At 38.1% G+C, this 26,394-nt stretch overlaps 1 protein-coding gene across 1 annotated transcript in view; it reads right to left on the bottom strand.

Annotated features, from left to right (window-relative positions):
* The window catches only part of Dpyd (dihydropyrimidine dehydrogenase), an 844,213-nt gene that overhangs the window by 789,075 nt on the left and 28,744 nt on the right, over positions 1-26,394 (bottom strand). The window contains 4 exon segments of the mRNA XM_055628041.1: positions 7,612-7,675; positions 7,854-7,899; positions 14,622-14,720; positions 15,873-15,983. Of these exon segments, the coding sequence (XP_055484016.1) occupies positions 7,612-7,675; positions 7,854-7,899; positions 14,622-14,720; positions 15,873-15,983 (320 nt within the window).

Raw genomic sequence — 26,394 nt, 5'->3', positions numbered from 1 at the left:
CACACACACACACACACACACACACACACACACACACACACACACACCTCTAATAGAATGGTCTATAAAGTGGTTGCCATGATATCATGACAACCTGAGTTCAGTTCCCATAACTGATTTTTTTTTTTTTAAAGCCAAGCTTTGTTTGTGATCCCCAGCACTGCCAAGTTTGCAGATAGGTGTATCCCCGAGAATCCCTGGCCAGTCATCCTGGCCTGTTTGGAGAGCTCCATATCATTAAATCACCTTGTCTCAAAAACAACAACAGGAACATTAAAAAGCAACAACAACAACACACACACAAAGTGGAAAGCTCTTGAGGAATTATATCCATAATTGTTTCTTGATTTCCTGATGCACAGATACATACAGGCACCCCAACACAAAAGCAAGCTTCTTTTTCTTACTCTCTCTCTCTTACACACACACAGAGAGAACAAGAGAGACTCTTTACCAACATATATATACACACACATATGTATACATATACTTTGTAAACATGAAGAATGCACCTTTCAGGTTGCATTCATCAAACACCAACCAGGGCATGCGAGGCTCCCGCTGGAGGTGAAGAAGCATGCCTCCCATTAACTTCCTAAACGTAGAGAGACAAGGTCTAAGCAGAGTCGTCTGTCTCTGGGAAGAATTCGGCAACGCTAGGTCCTACTGCCACAGACAGCTTGTAATTTCAACATAGTCACTAAAAATAAAGTACTTTGTCCTATGCCATTAAACCTAGTCACATTCACCAAGTCCTTCAAGAATTTTATTTGTTTTTTTTATCTGAAACTTGCATTTTTATTATAAGCCAATAAAAAAAGAACAATACAGGATTTGTGCCCTTTAGAATTTCCTGTTTGTTTTTTGTGTCTGAAACTTGCTTAGATATTGTAAGCCTATAAAACGAAACAATATTAGGATACAAGAGCATCTAGAAACAGAAAATCCTTCCGAAAAATGAGAAAGCCAGACAGATGTTTCTACATTTTCTTTACTCAGCTTGGGCTTCTTTTTTCAGTGTACGAGGCTGAGGTAACACATTTCAGCAAAAGTTTGAGTTCTTTTCTCAAATATCTCAGAAAGGAAGTGAATTTATCAGAGCAAGACTGCCAGTTTCCTCAATTAAAGCTACAAGGCTAGACTCAGAGTCAAAGAATCATAGGCAGATGTTGCAAGTCAAACTTGCCTTAGTATACATCATGGTCATACTCTCCTAGAAACCCTCAATGAGAAATCATCACAGGATGGAGAACTCACTCCTAAGACTATACATGATGGGATCCTGTAAATAAAAGTTCCCTATGTATAAGATTTTACAAGGCTAATTGACTGATTAAAAATTGTCATGGTAGGGAGTCTGTTACAGATCCAGAGCTAAATTACACAGGGCTATCTTTAGTCCCCCTAATTCCCACCCATTGTCTGCTTCTGTTTTACTACCAGGTAAAACTTTTGAAATGAATTATTGGAACATCGGTACCTTGCTGGGAATGCCATGCGAGAGTGTCTGAAACCTGGAAGGTTTCTGTGCTTTGCTCTAAACCTGCCTACCTGAAGTCCCCACCAGTGTGTTTGGTAAATATCCTGGCTGTGACTTTTGTTGTGTATGTGTAGAAAGCTAATGAAGGTGCTTTCACATTGGAGCATATTGTTTGGAGTATCCTGGATCTTGATGCCCAGCCATGGTATGTTCCTTCCGATTTGGCTGAGAACAAAATCGTTCCCCTTTCCATTGACAGCCTGAAGATGACATCCTCTACTTTGCCACAAGGGCATAAGGACAGCTTCAAGGCTGAAGACAGTTAAGAACTGTTCAAGCTACTTAAAGGCAAATAAATTTCATCTTCTAAAATGGTCATATCTCTCCTCTCAAGAATAAGAACACATCACTCAAGATAGAAGGTCAGCACCAGAATGGACTTACTAAAACAACCCTTACCTTCCTGATCTATGCATCCTCACTTGAATTATTACCTGTAGAAGCTCAACTCCCTTCTCCTTGGTCTTGTCGCTTACTTACAATTAATTACCTCTGGCAAAATAGTGTAGAGACCTTGGATCCACTGAATATTTCTGTCTCCATTTCTTTCCTGTGAAAGGCCTCTTTTGGCATAAAACCTAAAATATTAACATCAAATGAAGTGATTTGATTTTCTCTGCTGCTTGTCTGACTTTTATTGTTTCAATCCATGTGGCTCAGACATGCAACATATGGGATAGAAGATCTCAATACTTACAGTACATACATATGGACATGCACACACCACACGTTTTTTTTTCCCCTTTCTGTGTCTGATCTTGTATCTATTCAACTGCCAGGTAAAATCCCTGGAGTGTGTTTTTAGCACACCGTTAGCTTCCATTAAAACAATAGTTAAAAAGAGCTAAGTGCTTGGAACCTATAACAGCTTCCCTCACTGTGCTATACATGATGTACCTAGCACTAGAGCTGAAAAGTGTGCTGGTTTTATAACTTTCTTTGTTCTGTTGCTTATAAAAACTTCATGAAACTGCCATCAGAAGAGGAAATTAGGGGCAATGTGATTCTGTGTTCACAGGCTATGGCCACAGATTTTTGGCTGTAGAGCACATTATCTCATCATATTTTAGATGAGAGCTCTGACTATGTCTTCGATATTCAAATACCAAAGATGACATTTCAGCCATGGATCTAATATGCAAATACTTAGTAGCCATGGAACTTTTGGTAACAATCACAAGTAGTATTCTGGAAAACAGGCTAGTAACATTGAAGTAAATGTTAGAAATGTTGAGAGAAAAGGCAAATATCCCATTATGAATAGCTAAAACTGATTACAGCACGGCCATGAACAATCAAGATTTTAGGGATTTATTTTTATTTCTACTCATATGTATGCCTATGTGCCTATGTGAGAATGTGTGAGTGTGGGTGCCTGGGGAAGCCAGAAGTAGGTAGCAGAAGTCATGGGAAGCTGTGAGCTGCCTAATGGCCTGATGTCAGTGCTGGGAACCAAATCAGGTCCTCTGCAAGGGCCAGCCATGCACTGAAGGAGCCAACCTTCTCTCCAGACCAGCAATGAACTTTTAAAAAATACTCTTTTAGTTACTCTTGAAGAATTTCATGCATATAAAGAATCCAAGTTGATCATATTCATCCCCTTCTCCTCTCCAACTTCCCACACTCCCCACTCTTCCACGTTCATGCTTCCAGTGATTTTCAATTACCCCACCGAGTCCTGTTAGTGATGCTAACACGCACATGGGTGGAGAGTCATCCATTGGAATCTAGGCAATCTACCGGGGTCCACACACCTGAAAAAGATATTGACTCTCTCCCAACAGTCATCAACTACAGATAAGGGTGGGGCCTCAGGAGTCTCTCCCCATTTAATTAACTTTTAGTAACTCAAGATGGGTAACACTAACAACGTATCTCCACTTAAAGGAAACAAGTATGGAATGCAGTTAGGATGTGCCCACCTGGATTAGGGCGTATGAAAATCCAAGTCTTTCACAATTCACAGACTTCCATAAAGAAGAGCTGCACATGTCAGCTCCCATTCAACTGAAGGCGCATGACGGTAGTGAGCTCTTTTCAAGCTCTTTCTCTGTGGTCCTCACTGCTGAGAGGACTGCATGCAATATTAATGATCTCGGTTTTGTGAGTACACAGCACGCGCTGCATCCCCAGTAAAATAAAAGCTCCTCAATTTCTAATCATTTCAATAGGCTCTAATGTAATATTTCCTACGTTGGAAATCACGGCACTTTATTTAAGGAAATCGGTCTGGCCAAATAAGCTGGGTGTAGTGCAGGCTGCACAGACGCCAGTTCAAAGGATCAGATGTCAAAGTGCTCCTTCTAATGTCCCTTAATCATCACTCCGATTAGTGCCTGAATAGGACTGTGATTAAAACGCTGCTGTCATTGTCTACCTATTCAGGCTCCTAGCGCTCTATGTGGGTCCCACCGATTAGCGTTTGAATAGATGAGCGATTAGAAAGACAGCTGCCATTGTATGCCCATTCTGGAAAACAGCAAAACTCGCATATTTACTTTCTATGAGCACCAAATAAGTGTTTTGCAAAGGTAAAATATACCATTAGGCTCTAAAGACAATTTAGCTGATTTCTTTTGTTCAGAGCACTCTATTTTCCCATATGCAAAGATATTTCTTATTTGCAAATACAGTAATATGCTTCATTAATATCTTCTAAAATATACATATTCTGTTTTTGCAGCCATAGTCTTAACACACATCTGCTTTATTATATAGCACTTATTGACCTACAATACATCATGCAATTCCAGTTTAATATTTATGATTATGCAAAGGATTTCTGTGTAAACAAATCAAAGCAATTTGGTTCCAGATCTTCTGGATCCCATCTCAGTATTTTTAGAACATTATGTAGATTATGAACAACTTCTCCTAAGAGAAATCTCTGTGTCAGACTCTGAGGGTTTGAGGGGGCTCACATTTCACACACACACACACACACCGGGTAGCTCTTTGGGAGATCCCAGACAGACTTAGCTGAATGAAGACAGAGTGGAATCCCCTTTTCCCACATCCAGATGTCTAGCCTGTGCTGACAACTGAGCCAGAGCATCGCATGCATATTTTCTTTTTTAGAAGAAATGTAAAAAAAAAAAAAAAAACCCACAACTTCACAAGGATATAATGTATTGCAACTTCATGCATATAAGGTGAAACTCAAAACAAATCTCTCTCTCTCTCTAGTGTGTGTGTGTGTGTGTGTGTGTGTGTGTGTGTGCTGTATATCTGTTGTGTGCAGTGCCAATTTGCTGCCAAGAAATTTTCTGGAAAACAAAGTTATTGGTACAAAAACAATTCTCATCTCAAAGGGGATAAAAGATAGTTTATTCAGGAGCCAAATATGAGTGACTACGCACAGAAACACAGATTCAGGTCAGCTTAAACCCCATGTCCCAATCTGGGAACAGTTTGATAAAGTATGTATAATAACAGAAAGAAATTACAATTTATGGCACTTTACAAATGCTTTGTTGGTACAGGAACACAGACAAAGCGTGGGAACTTCTGTAGAATGCAGATGCTATCTGAGGTTTTCTTAGTGGTGGAGCCTGGGGTCTGTTATATTACTGCATCCCAAAAGGTCTCACCTGACAGTAACAAGAGCGCTAAGTCAGACACAGAAGTCCACAATGGATGGCTGTTGAGGGGACTAGAGAGAACCCAAGATAAGTTGTTAATTAAGCTCTGCACTGGCAGTACTCCGAATTGTTCACGGCCACTGAAAGTCTATTAGTTAATCAGCTTTGCAGAAGGTTCAATGTTAGGCATGCTTTCTTTAGAAAGATTTTTCTTCGCAGAAGAAATAGTCTGTATTTACTCACTATCGTTAGTTCATTCTGTTGGCCAAACTCCCATGTTCTTCCCTTTATTCTTCTTTTCCATGTCACCTGACATAAAGGATGGAGCCGTGGCTCCACTTTCACAGCATTAGAAATCAACCTAGTGCTTCAATCACAAATGCAAATTTCCATCAGCAACAACACTCACAGAGGGTAATGTGTGTGACAGGCACAATTTTAGATCAATAAATGCATCCTCTTATTTTACCTAGTGCATGATTTATGGACGAAAAAAATGGAAGTATAGGAAGAAATTTGTTTTAGTGAAATCATGCAGCTAGTAAATGACAAAAGCATTAAGGGAGTCCAAATGCTGGTCTCCAGATGTCAAACTTTTAACCAAACTTGAAACTGACTCTCTGGACTGCTGTCCTAAAATTCCAACCTCAATGAGAAAGCATTTAGTTAGAATGTGTTTTTTTTTTTTCCTTTTGTAAATAAAGGTTATTGAAATCCACCTCTGGAGGGTTTTCTTCACCCTCATCTAAACCAGGACCAGGTACATAAACTCAAATCTGATTAACAATAAAGGAAGAGAAAGACTTGCTTAACTACTATAGAATTTTCAAACCAGAGAAGAACACAATAAAAGTAGCAGGGCTGATGCCAGACAATTACAAACGAGTTTAATTTCTGTGCCACTTGGATGTAGAGAAAGTTGTGATTGGCCTGAAATAAATAATTGAACATAGCCTTTCTGAAACAGCCTCGGGATATCAAGAGTTAACACTTTTCTTTATTTCTGGGCAGCTACTTTAGTATTACACATGTCTGCTTGAAGAATAAATCTCCAGCCCTACACTCTATGTGGAATGAAGCACCAAGAAAACCCACTTTCAAAGTGAGAACATAACATTTGACCAACACTAAACTACAGCGTATATCAAACAAGGAGTCCTCCTCCTTAATGAGAGAGCAAGCACTTCTTTTAATGAAATAAGCAGATTATTGACCTTGTCAATAAGTGTAATTAGCGGTGATCATCATTACCACTCTTCGCTGCTGCTCTTCCTCAACTCTGTATCCCACTCTTTGCAGAACTCAAGCTGCTTCTTGACCTTCGGCTCAGTCAGCTTCCTCAGAGGTCTTCTCCATACACATTTTCCACTCTGACAGGATCCCACTGTGTAGCCTTTCTTCTTTCAACTTTCCTCTTTAATTTCAGCTTAAGAGCTGCTTTCTTAGGGAGGCCAATCTTGAATCTTGAAGCCAAGCATTTCCACTCCATTGGCAGGGTGATAAACAGAGCTATGCTGTGAGATACAAATTTTATTATTGGATGGCTGTGTGTGTACTGTCAGGTCAACCAAGGCTTTTGACCCCACTGTCATCTGCAGTGGCTGTTGCTTATGAGATCTTCAGTTAATATTTGGTAATTGATAAGTCTGTACAAGTGAGACTTAAATTGATGTTTATAGAGTGTGCCCGAACAAGTATGGATGAACTTGTTTGGAGAGACATATTAAAAGTGTGAAACAATATGTAAATTCTTTATGATGTTTCACTGCTGTGTAAAGTCACTTCTTCCCAGCAGCTCAACTAATGCACCAAAATACTCATGAGATGCTCCACAGAGTTCGCACTTCACATGCAGGCCATTGGGAAACAAACCATAGCTTCAGTCTTTAATCTTAAAGAGGTCTATATGAATTCTAGTAGAAGAATATTGTGTAAAACATGTTTTCAAAAGGAAACCAGCATAAGTTTCAATAGATAAAGAGAAGATTCGTGAAGTCAACAATTCTAGCTTACCTCAGTGGCTGCCAGCCTTCTTAAAGCTGTGGCCCTTTAATACCGTTCCTCATGTTCTGGTGACCCCAGCCATAAATTTATTTCCATTTCTACTCCATAACTCTAATTTTGCTGCTGTTGTGACTCATAATATAAATATATGATATGCAGATGGTTTTAGGCAATCCCTGTGAAAGGTTCATCCAACTCCCCAAAGGGATTGTGACCAACAGGTTGAGAACCACTGGCTTAGGTGCTACCGGTCACTTAGTAATCCTTTCAGATCCTCCAGGATCCATGTCCCTCTAACAAGATGAGACTACTCACTCCTAACAGTTGTTCACCCATACGACAAAACAATAATAGCTCTACTCCATCGCAGGCGAGTGCTATAAGAATACATTTGTAATCTTAGTACCAAGAACAGACTCTGGCCCATGCCAAGAATTCAGTAAATACTCTAGTTAGTCACCAGTTACTAAGCAGTTAGCCACACACCTAACAGGAATCTGGTGCAGAGGATTCAGCTGTGAACAAAACGGGTCCTCATAGACCTGACATTCTAATTAGGAGACGAAACGTTAATTATGAGACATGGTATATCAGCTGCCAATTGCGCCGCAAAGAAATGAAGAAAGGAAGGACAGATGCAGAATAAGTGCAGGTTGCGGCAGTAGGTCCACAGCTGTTGGTCAACGGCTGAAGTTGAGTTATTGTAAATAATTTCACTCATGGCTTACTTCCACCCCACGCTCTTCTTTTCTTCTTATCAGTCGCCATTATCCCCTGAAACCGTTACAGAATGCAGCATATATCATACGACTGAATCCTGTTTCCCACACAGTCTATAAGTCTTGGAACATGAGAAACATAAATGAAATATACTTGCTTTGGGGCACAGACATGGAAATAATACATAAGAAACTGAATAATGAGACAGCATCCAAATGAGGCATTTTTATCAGATACTTTAAAAAATGCCTTGTGCACAATAAATATGTTATGCATTCATAAGGAAGGAAAAATGTAAGTATTTACATATCATGAACATTTCAATAATGTTTGCTCATATGATTTACTACTAGGCCCAGACTCATATAAGGTCCTATCTAATCAATAAAAAGGAAAAAAAAATAGAACTGCTCTCAGGGGTTAGAGAGATAACTCAGCAGTTAAGAGCATTTATTGCTCTTACAGAAGACCTAAATTTCATTCCTAGCATCAGATAAGGCAGATCCCTTGCTCCCTGGGCCCTTCTAGACTCTTTGGGCACCTGCATTAACACGTGAACATACCCAGACATAGACCATACAGATACACATCATCAATTAATAAAATAATATTTTAATAATAGAAAAAGTTATCTGAGCCAGGCATGCACATCCCAGCACTCAGGAGGCAGAGGCAAATGGATCTCTATGACTTTAAGGCCAGCCTGGTCTACAGACTCAGACTCAGTTCTAGACCAGCCAGTGATTTAGCAGTGAAACTCCTCTGAAAACAAAACAAAAAGTAATCCTGATAGGATACTATTCAAAACTTTTTCTCCAATAGAATAATATAATGGCAAAACTCTGAGAATTTGTCTTTCAGCCACAGTTAGAAACATGAAAATCAACGTTTCAGAGAGAGAGACATGAACCTAGATGATTCACGGTATCTTGAAGAGGAAATGTGAGGTAGTGAAAAACTAAATTTCTCTCAACTTTTAACCTTTCAGTACAGATTACATTAATATTTTAATGGCAGAGAGACAGGAGAGGAACAAAAGACAAGTAAATCTAGGGGAGGAGGGTTGCAGGAAAGCTCTCCGATTTCTTTGCAGATGGCTGGCCAACACCAGCTCTGTGGCAGTCAGAAGACAGAGACTCTGAGACTTGGGAACTGCAGAAGCCTTGAGAATGGGACCTGCGATATGGTATGTCCTGAGCTCCAGTGGTCAGCTAACACCACAGTAACAGCCACACTCATGGACTTCAGAGTAGTGAAAAAGTGGGTGACAGAGAGTAGACTTGGGGGAGGGAAAGGTAAGAAAGATCCATAAGAAATTGTTGAGTGGGTGGGAAGTGATAGGGAGATGGATGGCTCAGATAGCAAGAGTGCTTGCTGCTCAAGAAAGAAGACCCAAGTTCAGATCCCTGTAACTCCAACTCTGTAACGTGCAGAAACAAGAGCACCGGTGTGGCACAAAGCTCAGGAGGTTGTAAAGTCTACTTTTAAACATCTGGGCTGGGATTGGTAGGCGAGGACTGGGACTTACAATCTATACTAACACAGTCTAACACAGCCGCCTTGCTAGCTAGCTAAGTAAGAGTGAATGAATCTCTTGGAACTTTAATAACCAAAGTGGGTGTCATTGAACAGTGACCCGAGAAGGAGGGAATGAGCAGGCCCAGAAGACAAGACAAACCTTAAGCACAATTCTAAAAGATCACAAATGAACCTCGCCGGGAACAAATGAAACCACACATTAAGGGGAACACAAGTGACACTCATCTCCCTTTGTAGGAACTCTCTGCCTCTGCTCTGGTGAGTCTCACCACCTCATGCAGTTGCTTTTAGCCGATTTCTCACTTCGTGCTGCCCTCATATGTGGCAGGCAGTTTCGTAATCAGGCCCTAAATTCTAAAGCCCTGTAAGAGCTAAAGCAAAGGGAAAAAGGTATGTCCCTACTTTTTGAATTTTTTTTTCATTTATTTCTATGATAATTTAGCTTGATTGCTGGGTCTTTGGGTAGCCCTTTGCATTGTCTATCTGAAGTCAGTTGTGTCTTTCTAAATCCAGCCCCAATCTCAAAATCTACCCTTGTGGCTCTTCCCACTCTACAGACTGTTCCTGGATAACTCTGCCCATGAGTTTCTAACGCCTATACTCCCGACGTTTTAAAAGTCTTCATTTCCATCCCTTGACTTCAAAAGCCACATGCTAAATTCATTATTTCAACTCAATTTAGCCCTCAAACAATTAATGCAGAAACAGATTAAACTCCCAAGTCATATATTTTGTGCATATGTGTAGTTTGGGGTTTGTATGCACACCAATGTATACACATGCATGTAGCAATCAAGGGAAAAGTCGGGCTTCAGCTTTTCAGGGCTTTCCACCTTCTTCCTTTTGAGACCGTGTCTCTCAATGGTCTGGAATCTGCCAATAAAGCTGGACTAGTTGGCCATTGAGCCCAAGGAATGTCTGTCTCTTCCTCCCCAGCTCTGGGACTGTAAGCACACTCCATCACGCCTGGCTTATATAAGCAGGTTTTGCAGATGAAAGTCTGGTGCTTGTGTTGGCATATCAAGCATTTTACCAACTTCTCTATCCCCTCCTACCATGTCATGTTTCCTAATTTCTAAAATCGTCACAATTCCACTCTTCCAGAAAAATCCTCACTCCATGCTTTATTATTTATTCTCTAACTTTCTACAACAGCCCCAAAGATCTTGCCTCCTATATTCATCATTAAATCTATTTCCTGCCCTATGTCCCAGAATCAGTCAGCTGAAGGCAAATTTGATTGGTAATTAAAATCCATATATTGCTCTTTCCTTGAAACAATACCATAACTATTGATGTCTGTATTCTTCAGCATAACATGAGATCTTTGGTGAGTATTCATATTTATTTCAGTTGCTAAATTACATAATGCCTAACCTATTCTAATGGATAATAAATAGAAAAATAATTGTCTATAAGGAAAGGTCAGTGGTTGATTTTTAGGTTGGTGGTTGATTTTGATCTCTTCATGAACTCGTGCCAGATTACAAGAGTTCAATGTCTAGTTCTACATTAGCCAGGCTTCTTGGGCCTCCCTGTGCATGCCCTTTCATCTAGGGGTAGAGATAAAATATAATGGATACCACAAAGCGATTCAGAAGGTTAAAACATAAAAATTTAGACACAGGAGCTGAAATACCAAATTTTAAGCAGGCATTACATCTTCGTCATCATTTTAAGCCATGAGCATCAACTATGTGTTACGATTTCAGAATAAATTCTCTAAGATTCTGAAAACAAATGACTCTCTGTGCTTAAACATGTTTCCTTTTATTTTTCACCTGGGAAAAATTTTCTGATTCATAATATTTTCTGGTCTTCAAAAATCACACATGGAAAATGACTACAAAATATTTATGTAATTAGGACAGTTCAACATTTTCTAAATGTCAAAAATAAACAGCGGTTATGGAACACCTGTTTAAAAGATACTGGGAATAGCTACACTGTGCTTCATTACCCAGTCCAAACACATTTGCCAGCCTAAATTCCCTATGTAATTCAGAATTTCCAATTAGTCATAGAATGCTAGCAAGCTGCCAAATAATGAAATTCCTGGGCAAAAATTTCAGAATTGTCATTCTTGGGACAAAACAATGCCTGTTCTCTTAGAATCATCTCTTACTAAATCATCTACTTACTCAAACAAAATTAGAGTCTGCCTTTAAAGTAAAAATGGAATATGACTTTGATAGATCTTACTGGTCTCTAAGTAGCATTTGATACAAAATGACTTTTGTTGATCTTACTGGTCTCTAAGTAGCATTTGATACAGCGCCAGAAGCATGAATGATTCCTAAAGCATTATGTCTCCTAAAACTTTATCTGGGATTTCAAGCTACTGTGGGCGAGGCCCTGAAATAGCAATTTCAGCATTTGAATTTGCTATTTCATAATTTTGTTTCATAGGCTATCTTCATAATTCTATGAAAACATAATTTTCATAGAAGCAGAACTGCACAGGGATTGGATTATTATGAAGTTACTAAATGGATCCTCTTCAGGAAAACCACAGAGGGAGGGATTAAGGAGAAAAAGGCAGAACTAAGAGGCATCCTTGACAATACCTAGTCTCAGTCTGAAGGCTCTGCAATGTCCTTCCTGCAGGCAAGGGGTAGAGCCAACTTTAAGAATACATCTCTGTTGGGTGTGCTGGTGCACAGATCTAATACCAGAACTTTGGAGACTGAAACAGTCAGATCTCTGTGAGTTCAAGAAGAGCCTCATCTGCCAAGAAAGTTCCAGCATCCCTACTTGGCCTCTGTATACCACCTCAGTAAAAACACAGAGGTATCTCATTATCCCAGGACAGGGTAGAGGACAAGGTTATCCACCTGCCACATTGTCATGCCTTGTAAAGGGATTCCTGTTTTCTTCCATTTTCTACTTTGACTAGAGTAGGTACATGCCTTTTTGGACTCTGTCTGTCTTATTGGTTCTTCTGTTGAGAGAAAGCAGAGTTCTATTAGTGTTATTATGTTTATGGAAAAAAATAGAAAGTAAAAATCAAAACATCATTTGATAACAGTTTACTTAAATTATTTATATTAGCACAAAGAGGATATTTAGGCATAGAAGGGGAATTTTATTCCATTGGTGATTTGAGAATAAGCTTGAGCCCTAGCTCCAACCATCCCCATTTCTCCAATGAATGAAGATCAGTGCTCTCTCTCTCTTAATATCTGAGTGTGACTGGAGTTTGCAGAGTGATCTGAATCCTCAGCCATAATCCGATCTTATACAATGAGATTATTATGGTTACATATACTGGAAGCTTTTAATTTATTCTCCCATTTATACTTGCTCACCACAGAAAACCCAAAGTACAGAAAAATATGAAGAACACAAAGATAACCACCATTCATAATCGTATGGAAATTTTTATTCTTTGTGGATATTCACGAAGGTATAGTTGTAAGTACACACAACTACAATTAGATACAGTGAAATTTTATGTACTTTGCATGTAACTTACATTGTGACTATTTAACCCAAAGTATTAACTATTTAAAGATAATTTGTAATGGTCATACAATTTAACACTGAATATATTTGCCTAAATTTAGTTAAACATGACTCAGTAGTTGGAATTCGAAGGATTTTTTTCTTCTACATTTTTCTCTACTGAATAAATAATGCCTAGAATAATATTCTTTCTACATAATTAACGTTTACCTAATTCATAATTCTTTTCATCAGACATACTACTATAAGATGAATGACTGAATGCACTTGATGTTTTAAAGTTATTTTTATAGGTTAAATTGTATCTCTGTAAATTTCATGTGTCATAATATTAATTGTTAGTATCTCAAAATGTAGCTATTTAGAGATAGTATTTAAAGAGATAAGCAGTTTAAAACAAGCCATGAGGACAGTAAGACCATGTGAAAAAGACAGGAAGCAAATGCCATTGATTAGACAAACAGAAAGTTCTCAGCAGCAACTAGCCCTGGCAACACCTTGGTCTCAGACTAGTCTTGCTGATGGTGAAAACTAAACGGCTTAAGCACCCTATCTGTGATGCTTTGTAATAACAACCCTATCACATGACAAAACTATTAATGTATATTTTCAAATATTGTGAGATTGCTCTTCTACAAATTCAAAACAACAAATACTTCGCATGAGAAAACTTAGCTCAGTACCCCCTTTGCCAGTTATATATTTTGGAAGAAATGTAACGAGAAACTCTAGGTATAAGATCACATCTGGAATGAAATGATCATTATCCTAATGTAGTAGTGATAATAACAATCAAAATAAGAGGAAAACTTCTGTCTCTAAATAGAACCTGGACCAAAGTGTGTTAGATAATTTATGAATGAAAGGCCTCGGGGAAGGCATCTGACGTCATAGCTCCCACGTCTTTGAAATGAGACACTTATCTTTGATAGCCTTTAACAGATAGGCTTGAAAACTGTAGTATTCCGTTTTTGCTCTCTTCAGTTGTTGCCATCGCTATACAAGGTCACAACCTGTCATCATGTGACCCATGATGATCAGGTGTGAGCAGCCCTGGTATCCTTCCAAAGACTTGTATTGGCAATATCATGGTAGAAAGCAGAGCCCACAGGAATGGACCAAGAAAAACAGAATGCTGAATACAGCACTGCAAAATCTTTTCATGTCATAGTGTGTCTGTCTTCTTGTTGCTTTTTTTTCAAAACCATTTGCAGGGTAGCCCATGACAGAGAAAAAAAAAAAGGGGGGGGTAACAGTTACATAAGTATAGCCAAAGTGCTTGTCCTCAAGTCTCATCCTCTTAAGGAAAGGAGGGAGACAATAGATGAAATGAAGTCATATATCTTAAGCAGCAGTATGCAAAAAATACTCAGAGAACAAACACCAAACAAACTCATGCTACAGTCTCATTAACTGTTATAGAAAAATCCCTTTGGGGAATTCCGATAAAAAGGAATTTCTTTTCAATTTTAAATATTTGCAGTCAACATTCTCAACACTGCCTTGGAGGTCGTATCTAATATCCATTCATGACCTCACAGCCTGTGACCATGATATAGACACAGATAAGAAAGCTTCTAAGCTAGGCACTGTGGCTTAAAGATGCAATCTCAGAACTCAAAAGGTGAGGACAGATAGAATCATGTGAGTATGAAGCCAGTGTGAGTGACACAGTGAGTCCTGGTCTCACGGGCAAATTAAAACAAATTTAAAAGAGTTAAAAATCAGGCATAAAGACTGGGAATGGTAGTGAACACCTTTAATCCCAGCACTCGGGAGGCAGAAGCAGGTGGATCTCTGTGAGTTCCAAGCAAGCATGGTCTACACAGGAAGCTCAGGACATCCAGGGCTTTTACACAGAGAAACACTGTCTTGAAAACAAACAAACAACAACAAATTTAAAAATCAGCCATACAGAATTCCAGAGGAGCCACTGCTTCTGTATCTCACCTGAGAGTGCCAGTTGTTCATAGTGAACACTGACTACTCGTCTGCTCTCCCACCCTCAAGAACTCATTTCAGCTCATAGGCAGCCATTTGCCCCATCTTCCTCAGTGACACCAGACCTTGTGATATGGAAAGTCTTTCACTGTGCTACCACAAAAAAATTCTAAGCGAAATTTATAACAATTTGCAAAAAGAAATACCGGTACCAAACTTAAACGATTTTAAATTTTACAGAAGATTTGAAAAGCATCAAAATATTTTTCCATGACAAAAGATCTTATATTTATTCATTTTTAGTTAATTTATTTGTTTTATTTATTACAATTTATTCATTTTGTATCCCAGCTGTAGCCCCCTCCTTCATTCCCTCCCCCTCTAACACTCCCTCCCTCATCTCCTCCCATGCCCATCTCCAAGTCCACTGATAGGGAAGGTCTTCCTCCCCTTCTATTTGTCCCTAGCCTGTTAGGTCTCATCAGGACTGGTTACATTGTCCTCCTCTGTGGCCTGCAAAGCTTCTTCCCCTTTGGGGAGAGAAGATCAAAGACCCAGCCACTGAGTTCATGTCAGAGACAGTTCCTGTTTCCCTTACTTGGGAACCCACTTGGACACTGAACTGCCATGGGCTACATATGTGCAGAGGTTCTAAGTTATCTCCATGCATGGTCCTTGGTTGGAGTGTCAGTCTCAGAAAAGACCCCTGGGCCCAGATATTTTGGTTCTGTTGCCATCCTTGTGGACTTCCTGTCTCCTCCAGGTCTTTCATCTCCCCCTTCTTTCATAAGATTCCCTGCACTCTGCCCAAAGTTTGGCTATGAGTCTCAGCATCTGCTTTGATACACTACTGGATAAAGTCTTTCAGAGGCCCTCTTTAGTAAGCTCCTGTTCTGTTCCCTGTTTTCTCCCTCCTATTAAATGGTGTTTTGAGATTGTTGTCACATATAAAATGTTTAAAGTCTTGTAAAAGCACAACAGTTCTTGTACATATTTAATTACATTTCTAAGGATACAAATTATATTGTCTTCAGTTTGTGGGGGTAAATTTCAACAGCAAATCATGTGTCAGTGATACTTACAAAGCAGTTCTTATCAGGGTTTCTTTTCCAGTGTTTCTTGTCTAGTTTCTTAGCCATGGTGGAGCGCAGAGTTGCATGAGCTTGTATTCGAGGATTTAAAGCCAGGATACTCTGAAAAGGGGATTAAAAATATACAAACATACATAAGTAACTATGTTGGCATTAATAGAAATCAAAATTTTATTTTGATCAGTCCATTTCCCAAAGGAGAGACTTTGCTAAGAATAAAAACTTTCATGATACATAAGGGAGAGAGAAATATTAGATGTAACTTAAACAAATTAGAAAATGATCTGAAGTACATATTACAATGTTAAAGAAAACTAAAAAAAAATCTTAGACTTAACACAGGACCTTCATACAAATACTACAATGCAAGAATGCATGTGGAAAGGTTAAAAAGAACCAAAGTTGTAATGAGCAAAACCAAGCTAATAGGAACATAAAACACCATTGCTGTAAATCGATTATATGTTGGATAAAATATGAATGCAGTAACATCTAATATCCCTTGTAATAATTCTCAAAAACAATACAGCCCAATGGATACATCTACAAAATGACTCCTATACTTCAGGCTCAGGGAACATTGTGGAAGATGGGGTGGAAAGAAGAAAAAAGACAGTGGATCAGGTGTTTGCTGTAAGATTGTGTCTGCTAGTAATGACAAAAGCTACACCTACACAGTCTCACCAACACGAGTGCCTAAGCATGAGCTGAACAAATACAACAACAATAGACATGCCAAATGGACAAGGGAAAAACCATGAGGTTCCCACCCTACACAAAGAACCACAAGCAATTAAAGAGTGCTGATATTGGGAGAAATAATCTTCCCCAGTGAAGAGTATACTGATTGATTATTCAATGCCAAAGGGTCAACCATGAGAACATACAAACAAGTAGCATTATAGAGACTGAGTAGACTATATTTAAGAATAGATACGTATGCATAACAATACATGCATGTAAAATAATAAAAAAAAGCCACGAATTTGGAAGAGTTAATAAGGATACACAGGAGGGCTTTTTTGGGGGGTGAGAGGGTGGGGGAATGATGTTATCTTAGTATAACCTCAAAAATAAATGAAGTCACAATAATAAACCAATGTGACCAACAATAAGCAAAAAGCTCTATTTTCATCAGAGAGGAAAATGTCCAATGACAAATGCTACAGTTGATCCCAGTCAGCATGATGACAAGCAGTATGTAATTGCAGGGAAGAAAAAAAAAAAGATTTAGAAAAAAGGGCCATGGAGATGGCCAATGAATAGAGCACTTGCTGTGCAAGCATAAGAAGCCACATTCAGCTTGCCAGGATTCAGGTAGAGAGCCAGGCGGGGGTGGTGGCTGCCTGTAACTCTAAGACCTATTCTTCTATAAAGCTGAGAATGATTTCTGTAAGACATCTGGCACCAGCTTTGGGGTGCCACACATGTATGTACACACACATGCGCACATATCTGTATGCACAATGTATAACCAGCATATGAACATACATATGCACATAATCATGTACAACACACACATACATTAAAAAATATGAATCATAAAAGGGACAGAAAAGGCACGGAAGTTTTCAGTACTTCCTGAAATAAGATGTGATTTATTTTGAGTTAGTAAGGAATGCCAAATTGATATTGTTTAATTAAAGGTTTTGATTCAGATATTAATAAAGAGTTCTCAACCAAGACTGAACTGGAAATCATAGTAACACCCTTCACTGCAATCATTTACAAGAGAACATGTTCTTCTCCAGAAAAACTTCCCAGGAGTGATCTGCCTTTTCGTTCTAGGGCCCTCCATTATCGCTACTGAGACAGACAAGCCTGAGCAGTCACTGCTGACTATGGATGCTCTCTTCCCTCATAAACCAAGAGCATCGGAAGTTGGAAAATTAGGAATTTCCTTTTTACTGTTTGAGTGTCTGATATGCAACGCCAAGGAGTCAGCACATGTTTATGTCTGCAAAAGGACTTATTCAAAGCTGATAATTTTGTGTGTGTGTGTGTGTGTATGTGTGTGTGTGTGTGTGTGTGTATGTGTGTGCGCGCACATGAACGTGCTCATGTTCTGGTTATTTAACTCTCAGTGAACTACTTATCTCTTTTACTTAGATGAGAAGAGTGCAGTAAGAAACAAATGAATGTATGACGTAACGTGTTACCTAAACTTTAGATCGCGCACTCCCAAAATACTGTGGCGTTAAGATGAACCTCGAAGGTCATGTACAGTAAGAATTCCCCTCCATGCATGCTTCGGCTGGAAAAGATTCTGATAGGGGGTCCTAAGAACCAAGGTCCTATTGCACCTGACAACCCTGGATACTTTCACAAGCTGGGATTTTAAAATTAACCTACCAATTTCATCTTTTCCACATTTTAAAATGAATCCTTATTGGAATTCCATAAAACTCTCCATAACACCAAGACAAATGAATGAACAATTTCGTGTCCTACTGAATACATGCTAACAATGCCCTTCCCCCATGCACTACTCAATGTTTATCTAAAGTGATTATTTTCTGGACGATAACTGATTTGTAAGAATATTCATCACAGGATAATACAAAGTACTTCAAATGGTGGAAAGTATAAATATTGCCTGAGATGAATTTTGTAGTTAGTTTATAAAGATGAGAGCAGAAAAAGATACATTTCATGCTGCATTTGATATAAAGTGGTAATAATAGCATCCACCTTAAGGTTTTAGAGTCTAAAAATGTGTTTGCATGGACTATATAATTTAAATTACAAACCTCTACCATGATGTCCATATTTTGGATGAATAAACAAAATAATGCAGAGGGGACTGAGGTATGATTCGATTTTATTGTAGAATTTTAATTCACATTTACCTACAGATGAAAATCTTTCCATGTCTAATGTAGGAACTAGTATTTATCATATAAAAAACAAGTATTAAATGACATCTGAATAACTCATTAAAGCATTTATGTTGATTAGGCACTCTGACAACCTGAGTTCAATCTCAAGGACCCAATGATGGATAAAAAACAGCTCCATACTGTACTCTGATTCTATACATGCACAGGGGTATACTCATTTCACACAAATATAATAAATGTAATTTTTAAAATAATTACTATAACTCCCACCAATTAAAAAGGAATCGATGTGAGCTCTTTGTATATTGTAAAAAGTAAATACTAGGAGATCACTTCAGGACCTATGTAGACCAACTCCTTCAAAACAGTTGATAAGCATAAACCTTAACTTCTCTGGGAATTCTCTTTATGTAGGAGGAGGAGACGGAAGAAGGAGAAGGAGGAGGAAGTGGAGGAGGAGAAGGAGGAGGAGGAGAAGGAGAAGGAGAAGGAGGAGACAGCACATCAATTAAAGACACTTCACATTTCAGAAAGAACATTTTTATGCATGGAGTCTTAATACCAGCCACCACTGTCTTCCCCCACCCAGCTCCACCTCACAATGACGCATCCTAGGAAAGTGTAACCAACAGTGTCAGGCTCCTTCTGCTCAGATTCCAGTTGAAAGACATGGCATCCCTACTGCCCCTCAGGGAAGAACATCCTGTCAGCATTTCTGAGAGTGAACTCAAGAGCACACAGCTTAGCGGCCCAGAGTCCCTTGTACCCATGACAGCTCTCAGTGGCTGATTAGAGGCTCCGCCTTGATGGCAACATAACAGCAACAACAAATGACAACACCAACAACCTTTAGTATCTCAGTGTGGTGAAGACTGCTCACCAGGAACAACCCATTGAGAGAACCAAAGACGAGTGTTCACACCCAGTGCACTGATTATAAAGTCAGGATGTCACTTTTGGAGAAGTAGTCACTGTCACTATCCCAAGTTCTGGAGCTGTGGCACAGAGAAGAATAGGCAGTGGCATAAAGAGGCAATTCTCCCCACATGAGCTGATTTTACTTGAACCTTTATGTGGGGAGGTTCAATCCTTTGAGTCTTCTAATGAGGAATTAAGAGTTTGACGGCAGACACTTTGTGAGAGGCTGACATCGTCCTGAAGAAAATAAATAGAAGTAACATGGCTGAGAGTTCCCGAGGGAGAGCAGGAGGAGCAGGTAAAACAAGCTCTTAAGAAAGGCCCTCAAAGACTCACCTCAAAAGCAACCCTTACAAACAGGTCCAAATTCAACTGAAGTGTGCCGCAGGGCAGCTGATACTCCAGGGCACTACACAAAATAGGAACTAAGTGTTCTAGCAACACGAACAGACAAAGATTCAAAGAGATCTGAAAAGAGGTGAGTACAAGGGCTCTGCTGAAACCATCATTCAAAGCCCGGGTCACACTGGAAGACACTGTGCATCAAAAAACAGAGCAAAACCAGACACGAGTATGGAAAGAGGGCTAGTATGGAGGAGCGCATGCATCGGCAGGAGTGGAAAGGGGATAAAAAAGGGTGCCTATGAGAATAATCAGAATGCATTACACACATCTATAAAATTTCAAAGACCATATTTAAAGAAAGTTTTCTAAGAACAAACACAAATGCTGTTATCTCAAAACATAACTGCCCATTTCCAGTGTAGCACATGATGATGTCAGAGGTTCAGAGTGTAGGGGAAATAGACTTCCTTAAATCATCTATCCTTTCACTAACCAAAATATGTGTGCCCTGTCCTGAGAGCACAAGATTAGTACAGCATATTACTATATCAAAAATTTTAATCTTTCAAATCAATATATTAAAATATATTCATGTATAAAAATATATTAGAACATATTCATATTAGATATAATGTATAAATATATAATAAATATAAATATATAATATATAATAAATATATAAAATATCTATTCATATATACACAAACACACATTTATATATAAATATAAATATAAATATATATATATATATATATATATATATATATATATATATATATATATGTGTGTGTGTGTGTGTGTGTGTGTGCCATGTGCTATTGTTAGGATGTAGTTGAAGATGTCTCCAAAAGCTTACATGTTAGTACCTTGGTCTCCATTGTAGTAACATTAAAAGGATGATTGGACATTTAAGTAGTGGTATCTGGTTGGGGGGTTCAGGACTCTCTCTCAAATTCTGGGCCCCTGAGTCACCTTTGTTTCTCCCTTTTCGCTTACTTCTACCATGATGCCTTGTGCCAAGATACCATGGAGAGGAGAGAAGCCCTGGATTGGATTCGCTAGTACTACTAAGACAAATAACAATACACTAACAACAGCAAAAACAAAAACACTCAGCAGTCAATAAATAATGTATACATGCTCATAAAATTCTAGAAGCCACTGTGAAATGGATATTGTCAGACTGGATGGAAAGCAAGACCCAGCCACGCTGCTTTGGAAAAGAGGAAAGTAACTGCTAAAGATGCCTGACTGTTTATTGTTAGCATAACTCTACGAATACATTTAAAAAGCTGAAAGCTTTCCTTTATATAGGGATTAGTATGATATGATAACTATATCTTGATAATGTTGCTATTAAAAATTAATAAATGCTTCATCCTGTACACTGTACTCACTTTAATGAACATCTCTGGGACTTGCTTTACTTGCACAAGTTTGATAAATTATTTTTAGTAATTCTTAAAATTACAGGCATGATGTTCCTTCACTTTATCAGGTGAGCTGTTTGTGTCTTCCAAACAGGACATTCACACTAAAGCTCTGTTTCTAAATGATTATTCCTAGGAATGAAAAAATATCGAAGTAGCTAATGTCAACTTAAGAATATTCAAGAATCTCATTTAACAGAAAAAAAATAAAGCTAATTTCTTATTATAAATACAATAGTTTTGCTTATGTTTGCAGACTTGACTCACTCACTAGGGTACCACATGGTAATGTAAGTCAATAAATAAAAGAGCAAGTTTAAAGGTATACTGGTCAACATTTAAAGTAAACAAACTAGGAATCATACAAGAAATATGGCTGTATTTATTTTACCTTTTACAACCACAATCCATATTGTGATAAATGATAACATTTATCTATACCGGCATAGTAATGTAACTTTTGAAAATAAACATTCTGAATGTAATTTACTGGCTGCTTATCATAGTTAGTTTTCATTCACATAACAGAAACATAAAGTATAACACAGCATGAAATATTGGGTTAACCTTTTACGAGAAGCCATTGAGTTGAATTCAATGGATCTTGGGTAAAAATAAATTGGATTGTGGAGAATAGTTACCAAGGATTTGACTTAATCATATCCCAGATGAAAAGGGATATAAAATAAGAATACAGGACGTGTGTGGTTAAGAGCTGCTCAAAACAATTTTCCAAAGCAAGACTTTTTAAAACCCAAAGTCAATATCATCGATAAATAAGCAGCAGGCAGAATAATAAGCAAGAGTTCTAAATTACATTCTTCCTAAGAAATGACCAAAGCCAGATCCTTACAAGGGTCATGGGGTCCCCTCTCTGGATAAATTGAGCACTTCAAGAAGCCCATTAACCCTTTCAAATATCAAGTTACTGCTAATAGAGGGGGACTTTTCTCTCATCAAAAAAAAAAAAAAAAAAAAATCTGGCTTTGGGCATTCCAATCAGTTTCAGAACCATTGTGAGAATGTACTGGTGAGCATGAAGGCAGGAAAAAAAGTTGGAGAAAATTTCACGGCATGAATTTTGTGTGGTTTGAGAGATGATTTAATATGATTCAAATTCATTCTACACAAAATCTGATAGTGTCTGTGTTGGTTTCTGTGAACATTATCCGTAGAAACATCTGGATCCCCACAGCACACATACTGCATGTCTGTACCTTAAGAGTTCTGTGTCTCACCCCAGAGAGTGGGAGGAGCAGCCACATTGACTGAAATCACACGTCTACTCTTCCTGGATAAAAGCACTAATCATAAAATGTTAGGCATTTAAAATCACTTAGGAGCTCAAATTCCAGTTACAGGAAACCATTTGGCCAAGAGGTCTTCTTTGTAAAAATGTGTCAACATTTAAATGACCATATTGATTAAGTAAATATAATGTATCACATTAGGTTTTCTTTACTCTTTACATTTGAATTAAAAACAAACTTTTTTTTTTTCTACTCAACACTAGTTATTCCTTGTTGTAAATTCTGAGCTATTAAAAATGATACAGTTGGGTTTTGTGTGGTCAACCATGATAAATTAAATTTTATCTCACTCAGATTATGCTTAAATTTTATTACTGATGATATACCTTGAGATTTACATGGGTCTTTTCCTTGTATGAGGCTAAAAGAAAACAAATAATTAAATGCATGCTGCATTTCCTTGAAATAAAAGTATATTTTTTACTACTTGCACCTGAGCAAACCCTCCCTACTAACATTACTCTCGAGCAAATTCTCCCAACTAACAAGAAAAGACCAGCAAATACGGGTGAGCATAGACCTGAACTTTTTGGTACTTATCTTGCTGAGCGTATAGTTGTTTACAGGGCTCAGTATCAACCAGTTTTACCCCACCAATTCTTATGCTTTTCATACTCACAGTGTAGGGAAGCTTAAATAATCTCTCTGATGGAGAGTTTAGAGAAGCCCAGAGATGGCATGGCCAGTCTCTGTTTTGTCAGAAAAAGACAGCAGAATGAGTTTCATATGGTCCCCCAGGTCCACAAAGCAGATACAAGCAAGTTTGTTGTCTGAAATTCTTAGAGACCTTGGAGCTTAGTCCTGGGCAAGGACTCCCATGTGTTCATATTTATCTTTTTAATGAACTCCCAGGCACAAGGTCTTAGAAATACTTCTTCACGTGACGGTAATAAAGGAAAGTTGTCCTTTGCTTCTTGAATTTTTTTTTCTGCTAGCTCCATAAAAAGGCCAATATTCTTTCTCTGTACAGTGACTAGCTCACTATTGTTAATAAGAAATAGATGAAGAAAGACTAGTGTTCAGGCTATAAACCTTACGACTTTGTGTTATGCATTTACTGAACACTGTGTGTAGTGTTTTGTGTTATATTTGGTCTTAGATTATAGCTCTTCTACTCTTTGCTGGATATGGAAACCTTCACTCTCATTCCGCCACTGTTAAACAATTATCGGCGGTTGTACTGAACTGATAGCATTGCTTTAATTACTAAGACAATTAACACTACCTCAAAGGTAATACGTACTCATACTGCATTGTGTTTTAGTTGTACTACACTTACCAAATGTATATCATTGTTCCTGAACTGTCGATTCTGAATACCTACATTGCGATTGGTTTTAAAAGTATAGGAATATGCAAAAATACAAAGGCAACAGGAGAAAAGAAAACTATAAATAAGACAAAATGAAAAGGAGAGATGTATCTCAGGTGAAATCAAATTGGTCACGCGTTTCTGAATTTATCGTAGCTCCTTGACCTGCAACTGCAAAGGCAGATTGCTTGAAAATGCCAATATTCTCTTCACAAATTAGTATGCCACTATCGAAGTTTCATGTAATTCAAATACATATATTTCAACCTCCATTACATGTACAGAACAATGGAGATAATGTTTTATAATATATAGAACTGTACATAACACATGAACTTTGGGCTAGACATATTAGGATGAATTTACATTACATTTCCATTCTAGGAAAGACAAGGCAGATGAAAAAAAATGATGAATTTGTAAAACATCACAAAACACATCAACTGGAAATGAATGAGCCCTTTCAGGATGCTCGTCACGTCACATCACCTGAGAAATCCAATTCATTTCTATTGGACAAATAGTTAACCTAAATAAGACAGTTCATACATCTTAAAACATTCCATCTAACATGTCAAGTGCAACTAAGCAAGCGGGTTCCGTCACTTGAGTCTCTAGTCTGCTTTTACCAGATTTTGTACATGGCACTTCAACTTATAAAGCACATACCCACTCAACAGACTGACTTTAAGAAAGTTCACCTACTTTTAAGAAGACTGAACCTTCATTCAAAAGAATATACATATTTGTGTGTATGTGTGTTGTGTTTGTGTGTCATTAACATATAAATCATCATTTCTCTCCTTTTAAATAAGATTTTCAATAAGATGACAGAATCCAATATAAATAATAATTCCTCTGATTAAGATATGAAAGACAGGGGATTTTGTATGACCTGGAAAGGACAGGAGCTCCACAAGGACCAAATATATCTGGGCACAGGGGTCTTTTCTGAGACTGTTTCTCCAACCAAGGACCATGCATGGATATAACCTAGAACCCCTGCTCAGATGTAGCCCATGGCAGCTCAGTGTCAAAGTGGGTGCCCTAGTAAGGGGAACAGGGACTGTCTGTGACATTAATTCAATGGCTGGCTTTTTTAACTCCCCCTACCCCGAGGGAAGGGCAGCCTTGCTAGGTCACAGAGGAGGACACTGCAGACAGTCCTAAAGAGACCTGATAAGCTAGGGTCAGATGGAAGGGGAGGAGGACTTCTCCTATCAGTGAATTTAGGGGCAAGGAGGAGATGTAGGAGGGAGAGAGTGGGAGTGAGTGAGAGAGGGGGCTACAACTGGGATACAAAGTAAATAAACTGTAACTAATATAAAAAATAATTTAAAAAGATACAGTCCCGGAATATCATAGATTGAGTGACTTAGGCAGCAAACATGTCTTTCCCATAGTCCTACAAGCTAAAGAGTCCAAGGTCAAATTTCTACATAATTTTATCCATAGTAAAGATCCTTTTGCTAGCTTGTACATTACTGTGTTGGTGTATCTTTCTATGAAAAGAGTGAGAGAAAGTCCTCCAGTGTTTTCTAAGGACACTAATGTCATTATAAGGGCCCCACCCTAATGAGCTTAAATGCTCCTAACAATCTTCCAGGAGTTTCATCTCCTAATACTACACATTTGGAATTAGGACTTTTATACATGAACTTTAATGGCATATAATTTTGTTTTTATAATTTTATAATAGCTGTATCACCTGGGAAATTCAATTCATTTCTATTGAAAAAATAGTTACCCTAAGCAACGTAGTTCATATATCTTAAAATATCCCATCTATAATGTCACTGTGCATCTAAGGAAGCTAGATTCTGTCACTCGAGTCTCTAGTCTGCATTTCCCAGGTGATGTGAAAATTATATAACATTTTCATAACAGACCTAGAAAAGATTCTATTGTATATGTAACCATTATAAAGCTGTTCATAGTAGATTTCAGCCCAGGTAACAGTTTTCTCTTAATATTTCAGATGAAACCATGATGAATTCCACACTTTAACAGTACCAAGTAGAAACTTCAGAACAAGAACAGTGACCTTTTTATAGTATTATTTACATTTAAGAAAATAAGTTAAAAGCAATATTGTCAAATAACACCAGCTCTTAGTTGCTCTTTCTTTTTTATTCCTTAAACAGTTTAAAGGGCAAAACATTTAAGAATATATGGTAAGATATTGTACTAGCTGTTTTTGTTTTTGTTTTTACATTAGGAATTAAAAATAACACATCACAGGAAAACACTTACAAAGGATAGGAAACATTTATGAAAGGGGAGAACACATGTTATACAACACTGATTGACTAAACACTGGCTCCCAAGGCTCAGAGCCATTTGAATTCAAGAGAGAGT

Source organism: Psammomys obesus, unplaced genomic scaffold (assembly GCF_907164565.1).
Source record: "Psammomys obesus unplaced genomic scaffold, mPsaObe1.curated_primary_1811, whole genome shotgun sequence".
In the NCBI taxonomy this organism is placed as follows: domain Eukaryota; kingdom Metazoa; phylum Chordata; class Mammalia; order Rodentia; family Muridae; genus Psammomys; species Psammomys obesus.
Note: the sequence above shows the minus strand (reverse complement) of the source record. Positions and strands in the feature narration are given on the sequence as shown.